Genomic DNA, 10,358 nt, shown 5'->3' with positions numbered 1-10,358 from the left:
GTTGTCAGGTGACTAAGTTTTTCAATCGATAATCGGTGATATACTAACTGCACTAGTGCTTTGATTATTCTCTCTGACTCGCAAAATTTGGAACAAATCATGGAACCGCTTAGAACTTTTATCCAAGTCTTCGTGATTACCACCGATGCCCAAAAAAATATGTGAATGGCAGTGAAGAATCTTCTAACCAACTAATTAAATACATTTCTTCGTAGCGTTTAAGGTCAATATGAAGCGCATGAGATTTGCTGAATAATATTATTATTATATGGCCTGATTCTGCATGCGTGTGTTACGCAGTACTATCTTAAGAAGGTTCTGGTCCTCTGTATGCACATTTCAATACTTTTCAAAATTAATAGGGTCTCAAATTAATATAGCTAGTTTCGACAGATTTAAACGGCTTAAAAACTGCTTATTCCCAAAGAAGGCGTCCTCGTGATTACTTTCCTGGACGAGCTCGCACAATAACGTTCTATATTGTTTTCATTAAAAAATAAACAATTTAGAAAGTAGAACAAGTACCAAATTCATTTCATACTATATTCAATAATCTTCCACTCGTCTGAATGAAATAAGTTTATATATCCTCAATTGTATAATGTCTGTTTAATAAGACATATATATAGACTATATAATAAATTCTTTAAATGGGAAGTGTTATGCAATAGTAGATGTATATAACGTTAAAACCAAAGAAGAAAAAAATATATATATATGTATACAAACACATCACCTGGTAGAAAATAGAAAACACAAAGTATTAGAAGAAAAAACAAAATGCATTCACTGATATTTTAATATAATAGTCACACCACCATGAGGAGAGAATATTTATCACACTATTTGCTTAACTACTCCCTACAAAATCCAAGATAGTAACCAAGATGGTTTTATTGATCACTCTTAGAGGTAGTCTCGTTCAAATGGAAACACTAACCCGATTTTATCTCATATTATTAAAAATTAAAAGCTAAACAAAGCTTATTCCTCTAATTAAAAAAGTTCTAGAACCAGCAGAGCTAAACATATATTGATCAGATCAGCATGGAGGTGACAATGGATTTGAAAGCTACTTCCTCACAAGGAATAGTAAGGCCCATGTCGTGATCGAAGCCAAACTCTTCCTCAGCTTGTTGTAGAAGAAGCTTAAACTCGGGTCGGGTCAAAAATGAAATGTGTAAAACGTACCTGACCCGATTCTCCCCTACGTAGACAACGAAGTGACTTTTGGGCACATCTAGAGGAAGTGATTGTCCATCATGTTTGTCGTTAAATTCACTACTCTGTTTCTTCCCCAAACTTGAGTACCTCTTCAAAATTTGCTTTATCATAGTCGTTTGTGTTAGCATGGTCGCCGTCAAGGTTTTAATCGCCATTTTCTTTGAATCTCTCTGAAACGAAACCGGTTTTGTTTTGATTCGGAAAAACAATCTCGAGATTCTTTGGGTTGTGTTTGCAATATCTTCTTGTGTTTATATATAACTCTTTAGGTTCCTGTTAGGGGTGTGGAGAGAGTCAGGGAGTAAAGAATGGTTTCTTGAGTTGTGGTTATGGGGTATTTATGGATGGTTTCTATATAGAGAGATACATTTATATAGATTGTGAGTTCCATGAAAACATTGTATACTTGGTGTAAAAATTTATATACCACTCCATAAAATCAGAGAGATTATGATGGGTCCAAGTCACAAGACAGGTCCTATTATTGAACAGGAGAAAACTTTCACGTTTTGAAAAATAAAGAGTTAATCGGTGTATGTATACCTATCGGACATCTATTATTGGCAAACTATCCATGCTTTCTGATTAATAATTTCAAGACTATAATACCCTTAGACATTATGCGCAGTTAAAAGCGTTGTCAGTTTCGTGGACATGAAGTGATTATTAACTCGAATTGAAAATTGTTTATGCATTGATGGTTTCTGTCCGACAAGACATATTCATATAATCTATGTTGTTCCTAGCTTATGTTCTCTAATCCCTTTTTATTAATAGTTTCAAATTATGAGTTTAATTAAGTTTTGGGAAGATTATGGATATTTTCAAATTCGATTAACAATTTTTAAATTATGAATTTAATTAACTTTTGAGAAGATCATGAGTATTTTTCGAAGTAAATAAGATGTTATAAAATATTTGTTATTAATTGCTACTTAATTTAGTAGCTGATAAATATTTTGGTAAATAGTTTGTCGACTTATACATTGTTTCATATATAGTTTGTTACTTGATAAATTGGTAGATACATAGTTTGCGAGTTGATACTTTTTTTATAAATTGTTTATTATCTGATAAATTAGTTTGTTACATGATACATGTTATTTTAGCTTATACATAGTTTGATATCAAATTATTAATAAATGATTGGTATGCTACATAGACTTGTTGTTATCTGATATAAAAATTGTTACATGGTACATTTTCTGTTACCTGATATATAATTTGATATAAAAAATCGATAGATGATTTTGTTATCTGGTACATGTTATGTTAGCTGGAATATAATTTGTTATCTTGTACATGCTATGTTAGATCATATATGATACTATGTCTTAGCCGTTACAAATTACATCAGCCGAAACTTTTACGTATTGTTGTTGTTGTGAGACGGATTGGAAGATCCCCCAAATATATTATTTTTCATATGTTCGTAGTTTTTCTAAATTGAGACTAATAAAGAGAAATTTGCAGGACAAATATGTTTTTGGCAAAATTATAAATATTATATAGAAAAGAGTTAGTCATATTGTTATATCATGGTGGAGAGATAGTTTGTTTGATCGTTGTATAGCGAGATAGTTTGTCCTAGTAATTATTTTTATATTGTTATAACATATTTAATTATTTTTTCTCCATTAGTTTCTCTTCATAAGTTATATTTATCTAAATAATATACTTGTAAATATGGATAAAAACATGTGGTTAAAAACGTTCCAGCTATAAATTTATGACTTCAAACACTACTTTATTCAGCTGGCACATTTTTGCTTTCTGTCGCGTCAGAATTGGCAGCAAAAGTTTTCATAGTTACGGAAGGAGTAAAATCGTCTATTCTTGGCTTAAATACCATATATCATACCATTAACATCAATCAGTGTACAGTTAGCAAATATAGACTTCCTTTGGATAGATTTAACTAATTGTCTCAAAAATAAAAAATAAATAAAAATATTAGGCAATTATATACCTACGGAATTAGATTCGTCAAATCTATCATTTTTCTACTATGTAATGGCCAACGTAAGTTGGTGTTGATGCTTACATAACTACGTGCTTCGACCACAAAACTAAATTAAACTTCAAACCTTAAAAGGGGATAACATAGAAATGATTTACACAATCTGTTAAGGTTGGGATGGATTACACCATCGCAATATCTCTGTACAAATTGTAAGTATTTGACTATTTTTAACATATGCATGTATACATGATTAAAGAAAGGAGATTTTGATGCGTGGGGTGAAGTAAGGTGGGTTTGTCTGTAAGGAATAGATATCTGTTACGATGTATATTTATATATTATATTTATCTGTTGTACATTTAGACATTTTTATCTTTTTCGAAAATATAAAACCTTTTTAAAAATACACATTTTTACGTTTTTAAAATTGTTAATCACAAAATGAAACAATACATTTATAATAAGCTTTAATTTGTTTTCTAAATATATAAAAACTGAAAATGTTCTAAATTTGTTTTGGAACTGAGATAACAATAGAACATAGAGCAACACTATCGGGGACAGACCGTATAAATTACTTAAGAAATAAAAATAATATCATTTTAGTTAGATTATTGTATTTCATTTATTTTTAACTAATTGATCCTTTAGATAAGTTTAATATTGAGAAATCCTCTTAAAAACTACCGTCAAAGGTCAAAGGTGCTCTCAGAAACAAGGTGGCCTTTTCATCTGGCTCAACTTGAGAAACATGCCAAATATAGGATGCAATAAAACTTTGTTAAATGCAGATTAATGGTACAAACTAGTTTTTTGGTGTAAATGTTAGAAGGTACAAATTAATCGCAGAGGCTGCATCTAACTTTCAAACTTGATCCGAAATTCTAAATTTTCTAACAAACTTTCAGGTCACACGATAAAATTGCTCTGAATTTATTTTAGTTGCAAACATATCCAATGAACACAAAATTTTAATAGCCAAGTGAGTTTTTGTAGAAATAGCTGTAACTAAGTTTACGTGTATGAAGTTTAAAACTTAGTTACAATTGTTAGTTTATTTGCATGCTCCAAAGCCTACAATATAGTACAATACGTAACAAACAAAACATAAACACGACGTCCATGGTTTCCTAGAAGAAAAGAATAACTAAAATAGGAATCTGATCAGCTAATTTTAACTTAAACATCAGTTCGAACGTAATAATCTAAGTATGCAGAGATGAACAAATAGTGGATACTATCACGTACTGTCCTTAGTCCTTCACGTATTTCAATTTCAATATCTACAAGCTGAGACTAATTGATGACTAGTAACCAAAAAATGGTAGCATATCGATGAGAGATCATGAAAAAGACAATTTAATGCAAATGTGAAGGACGAAGGACAGTACTATAACCAATTAAGGGTTCCTCAATTAATATTCGTGCCAGGATGCACATGGACGTTCCAAAACATCCCATTTACTTAAGAGAAAAAATATTTTTTTTGAGAGATTAACCTTTTCTTCGAAGAGAAAATAATTTTATTTAAGACATTACAGATGATTAACCTGTTCATCGAAGAATTTATTTAAATGATTTATTTTATTATCATTTTTGCTAAAATTTGGTGATAATGAGTGAGGATTTCCATTTATTTAAGAGAAAATAATTTTATTTTTGCGCTTAATGGTCCAGTAGAACATTGAATTCGTGCTAGGTCGTTCTGCATCAAGTCAATGTAAGGTAAGCTATTAACTAGCAAAGATGCAAATAATTTAGATGTTGTAGTTTAATTAGTACTTTTGTTTATGTTCCAGTAACGGAAAAAAACAGTGGTACAAGTCTATTTTTCTCTGAATCTACTTTAATAAATATAGAGTGATATATATATATATATATATATATATATATTTAAGGACCTGACTGGTTTTTCGGCTACCATCCGCAAATACAGCAAAGCTGTAACAATCACAAAAAAACGCTACAAACTGTTTCATACCATCCCAAACCTCTCAAAATCAAAAATTGATTGAAGGTATCGTTTGCGGTTGTGGACGGTACGCGAGAATAATTCTTTTTTTTGTAAAATTATATTAATATAAAAATAAATAATTTTATTATTGGGTTTTAAAATTATCATTTTGTAATGAACTTTTTCTCCATTAAATATTTTGTATTAATTAATTTTTGCATCTGTAGGTAAGCCAGTAAAAAATTATCCGTAATCGCAACAATTTTTAAACATTATGTCAATCATACGAAACACTTAATAACACTTCCTCAAATTCCCACACTAAATAGTCATGCTCTTAATGTATCGTTTGTAAAAACGAAAAAACAATAGTATTCGATATTTAATAAAATTTTCAGATGAGGATGTAGGTCAATATGTTATTAGTCGGCAAAACGTTGATTTCAGAACTAGCATTAAAAAAAAACTAGCATAACAGCAGAAAATTTAACCAAAATTCTGTCGGACAAGGAGAATGCTTTACGTGCAATAAGTTACTGCTTTTGATATTAGCTTAACAGCTGTTGTATGTTAGAAAAAAAAAACCAAAAATATTTAATATGAAAGCCTTTTATAAAAAAAAAAAGAAAAAAAAAGAGAGATATTAGCTTACCAGCCCATTTTGATATTAGGCAGATAAACATTGATTTCTCTTTCATTTAAACCATTGTTAACAAGAGAAGGATTCTTTACGATTCCTACTGAAACTTGGGAAGACATTGGTGGTCTCGATCATATAATAAAAACAGTTATATCGTCATGTAGTCAAACCGTTAAAGTATCCAGAAGAGTGTTAGGCAATTGAGTTCTGTCCTATGTTGCACCGGGATGGATACGGGGACAGAAACGGGGACAGAAGCGGGGGCGGGAAACAGCAAAATTTAAAAATTATAGATACAGGGACGGCATATATACTAGTAAAAATATAAAATATTTATAAAATAACAAAATTATATAGTGAATCTAACATAATGAAACAACTAAGTTCTCTAACCGTCCCCAAACCGTATCAGTGATGTCCCCGTGAAGTATCTGTCCCCGAAACGTTTCCGGTACCGGTACGGCGCCTAAACAGACGTCCCCGTGCTTCATAGGACTTCTGTCAAAGGGCTGTTTTCTTGCTCTATGGACCACCTGGTTGTGGTAAAACATTAGTTGCCAAATCGGTGGTAGAAGCCAACTTTATCCACGTCGAGTGTAGAGCTTCAGAGCAAATAAGTCGGAGACACCAAGAAAGCTAATAAGGAACTATTTCAAGGATGTGTGCGCATTGCATAAGCTTATCTGACGAGGTTGATTCACTGACAACAAATGAGCTACGATAAAAACTCTTGCTAGTAGTGTTCCTTTAAACCCAAGTGTTTAGCGAAGCCTTTACTCATTTGAAACCTTTTCTTAAGAAAGAGTAATTAATACTAATACACATCATCTTTTAGGATTTAATTAGTTTACTAAAAGCGATCTAAAACACACATGTTCGAACTAGATCAGGAAGACAGAAAAAGAGTGTGTCACACACAGTTCTTTAAAGAATCTCCGGCACCCTGAAAGAAGAAGGAAGAAAGCACAAAATCCGCAATAAAGATTCCGACAAGAGACATAACAACCGCAGAAGTTGTAGATTCTCCAACACCTTTAGCACCTCCCGTAGTAGTCACACCCCAAGAACAGCTAATCACCGATATAATAGCTCCAAACACCTGAGATTTAATCATGGCACTCACAATGTCCCACGGTCTAAGCGCTCGATGAGCCGAGTCCATGATTATGTTAATACTAATCCCGTAAACCGCATCAGAGAGCAGAGCACTCGAAGCCATCCCAACAGTGAAACACATGAGCGTCAGAAACGGTAGAGCCAAACAGGAAGCGATGACTCTCGGTGTGATCAGATAATCAATCGGGTCTGCTCCTAAGACACGAAGCGTATCCGTCTGCTCAGAGACTTGCATTGTCCCTAGCTCAGCTGCAAACGCGCTTCCCATTCGTCCAGCAACAACAATCGACGTGATGACTGGACTCAGCTCTCTAGAGAAGGCTAAAGCCAAGACGCCTCCAATGGACCTGTTGAGGCCTAGTCTAGTAAACTCTCTAACGAACTGGATAGTGAAAGCCATGCCAACAAACGTAGAAGTCAGGAGACAAACTCCTAGAGACTTGGGTCCGGTTCTCTCCAGCTGCTGAAGAGTGTTTCTCCAGTGGATCTTACCTTTCAGTATCCGGAGAATGACTTGTCCTGCTATGATAGGTACCGATAAGCCTCTCCAAATGTATTTAGAAGGTGACCATTTGCCAAATGGAAGCTCAGCCTCTGGAGAAACCGGCGCGGTGTTTTCAGGGGAGGTTTCTTCTTCAAACATAGACATGGATGGGTGCGCGTCATTAGCATTCAAATTCACATCTAATCTCCTTCCCCTCGAAATCCCCAAAGGATGTTTTTTTCCAGTGAAACCAACTTTACAAACTCTTGGGGGTTTAACACCGATGGCAGAAGCATCACACCTTGGAAGAGTTCTGCAAGAATGGAATCAATCTGACAGTGAAGCAAAAGGAGAAACATTATAAGATTATGCCTACACAAATACCTAAGAGGGGAACTCAAAGACGGATGATGAATACAACAAGTCTGCATCATTCTTGTCTTCTTCCTTAGGAGCTCACTGATTCAATTCCCAGCTAGTAAAGCGTGACACGAAACCCAATTAGCATGCTAACTTAAGCAATTTTGAATTGATTTAAATCGCAGATCCAAATCGAGGCTAACGATTCCATAACTAAGCAACACTTCGTGAACAATTAATCAATCAATCAATCCATAAGGCATTCAGTTTCGAATTCAATCTAATACTTCGAGATCCGTATACTCAACCAATCTCGGCGAAATTTGAACTACAGAAACCAATTAGGTTTATCAGTTCTTCAAACCTTGATTAACAGGAGAGTAACAACTAGTGGAGAAAGTAGGATGTATGAATAAGTATCTTCAACAGAACTTACGTTTAGAATAGAAACGAAGAGAAAGTAAGAAGGTCGAAGAAGATGAATTCATCGAGAGAAGAGAAAGGTAACAAACAACTAACAGTCCCAGGCAAAGAGAACGCAGCAGAAAAATAATAATATGGGCCGTAAAGCCCAATATCTTTTACAATTGAAGTGTGGACTTAATGCCTTTTACATATGGCCCGTTTGTGTAATTTTTTTTTTTTTTTTGCAAGCGTATGCATAGATAGATGAATAACCAATATTTCAAAGGAAAATATATCATCATTATGTGTGTGTGTGTGAAAAGAGAAATGGTGGTGGTCACATGACTGAGAGTCTTTGTAACCTTTACGGAGACAACAACGTTATCTTTTTGTTCAGCCGGTCCGTTCTTTAAGGGCACACTCTCTCTATAATATACGCCTCTCTACGTTTTTATGTATTCACATTTACCCTACTCTACACTACAAACCAAAAACATTACTTCTCCTACCAAAAAAAATAAAATATACTGATTCTATGAAATTGAGTACTCCATTTTGATTAATAAATAGAAGAAAATAAAAGGAAGGTGCATACTTTTATATGTTATGAATTATATAGAGAGAAAGCATATATATATGTGATGTGGTGCATGTGCATGGGATGGGGAGATGGGGTCCGCGGGCTGAAGAAGGCCCATAAAGCTAATAGAAGAGGAGAGAGGACCACGTGGCCGGGGGGCTAGCTAGTTCTACAAGTGGAGTGGATACTAAGAAGTAGGAATGAGTTGAATCTCGTGATATCGCACTGTTTCTACTATTGGCAATGCAGTGTTGCTTTCATCTAGGGTTTCAGAACTAGCCCCTCTTCCTTCCTTTTTTCTCACTTTACATCTCTCACCTATCCTCCTACTGCACACCACTTATGTTCCCTTGCCTTCTATTTTTTTTTATTATAATATCTCTTGTGTAATATCGTATAAGCTAGTTAAGGAATTACATTTTCTTGATATATATAAATTTCCAATTTATGGTTTTATCCTCTTTCATAATTCTTGTCTTTGATTATCTAGCCAACGATTCCTAGAGGGAGTCTTCTCTCCCCCAACATTTAGTATTGGATTCAAAATTTATATTTGATAGAATCAATATTTACAATATATGAACAACATGTTAAGTTTAGCTAACCGTGTTAGTAAAAAGAAACTTAAATATCTCTTCTTTCGTACTAAAATGATATTTAGCATGTTTTTCATATAATGTGTATACTAAGAGGACAGTTGAGGTCGAATTTTAAAGTTTTACGCGTATTTACATAGTATATACGAATAAAGTTTCCATATCTTAACTTTAGCAAGAAGCTTTGAGTCACTTCCTTACTTTTTTCAGCAAGACAAAAAGCCATTCGTGGCGGAAAGAGCATAATTATATCACTTAGATTTAAGCTAAAAAACTGACGGTCACAGAGGTTTTGATCAGTCTTATGTTAATTTTAACAAAATCTACATTTATTTATTTTCTTGTTACGGGTTGGACTTTTATCATGTATCTCTCCATCTTGTTGTTATAATAATTTATAACGAGAATAGTGTATATTATGTAGTGGCCGATAAGAAAATGTGTATCTATCAAAAACCAAGCTACAATTTGGGCTAATTATATAGAAACAAAACTACACTAGATTTATATTTTAGGAAGAAAAAATTCAATGTTGGCTAAGGTTTTTGGTTAGTATATACAAACCCTATCATTTCTTAATGATAATCGATAATCTAAATGTACATGTACATTTATATTCATTTAAAAATATATATTTTTAGCATTTAGAAAGCTAATGTAGTTCCTGAGTAGGATATTGCCTTATAACTGTACAAAAGGGGACAAATACAAGAAGCAATCCTCGTCGAAAAACCATTCTGGATGCTTTTGCGAGATGAAATGCCGGTATGTAATTAGACTAGATGGGTTTTGTTTACTCATGCTATCCCGCAATATGATTTTCTGGTACAGAATTCAATGTAGAATAACAACATGCGATATGATGCACAAATGGAATTTGAATACATCATGTATCTTGTGTGAAACCCTAATGAAATACCATTTGCAACTATATAAATGTCATATGTATCCCTTCTGCAGAATACTTATGATCATGTCAAACAAATAAAACTATGATCATACAAAATTATTTTTTATCACTAGACCAATCTCTTTT

General features: G+C 33.3%; 2 protein-coding genes across 5 annotated transcripts; both read right to left on the bottom strand.

Moving 5' to 3' along the window:
* Positions 1–763: 763 nt before the first annotated feature.
* Positions 764–1,608, bottom strand: LOC106351449 (auxin-responsive protein SAUR50). The gene has a single exon (XM_013791251.3). The coding sequence runs from the start codon at positions 1,377–1,379 to the stop codon at positions 1,038–1,040; it is 342 nt and encodes a 113-aa protein (XP_013646705.1). The 5' UTR covers positions 1,380–1,608; the 3' UTR covers positions 764–1,037.
* Positions 1,609–6,558: 4,950 nt separating this feature from the next.
* LOC106346931 (protein TRIGALACTOSYLDIACYLGLYCEROL 1, chloroplastic) lies at positions 6,559–8,277 on the bottom strand. Of its 4 annotated transcripts, none has more exons than XM_013786400.3 (3): positions 8,178–8,277; positions 7,766–7,856; positions 6,559–7,694 (listed from the first exon to the last, which is right to left on the bottom strand). In XM_013786400.3, exons 2-3 carry the CDS (start codon positions 7,813–7,815, stop codon positions 6,692–6,694), a joined length of 1,053 nt encoding a protein of 350 aa, XP_013641854.1. In that variant the 5' UTR covers positions 7,816–7,856; positions 8,178–8,277; the 3' UTR covers positions 6,559–6,691. The 4 variants fall into 4 exon arrangements, with proteins under 4 accessions (XP_013641854.1, XP_013641853.1, XP_013641855.1 ...); XM_013786399.3 differs by having other exon boundaries at positions 8,106–8,265; XM_013786401.3 differs by having other exon boundaries at positions 6,559–7,682; positions 8,106–8,263.
* Between the last annotated feature and the right edge of the window lie 2,081 nt (positions 8,278–10,358).

Source organism: Brassica napus, chromosome A6 (assembly GCF_020379485.1).
Source record: "Brassica napus cultivar Da-Ae chromosome A6, Da-Ae, whole genome shotgun sequence".
Classification (NCBI taxonomy): domain Eukaryota; kingdom Viridiplantae; phylum Streptophyta; class Magnoliopsida; order Brassicales; family Brassicaceae; genus Brassica; species Brassica napus.
Note: the sequence above shows the minus strand (reverse complement) of the source record. Positions and strands in the feature narration are given on the sequence as shown.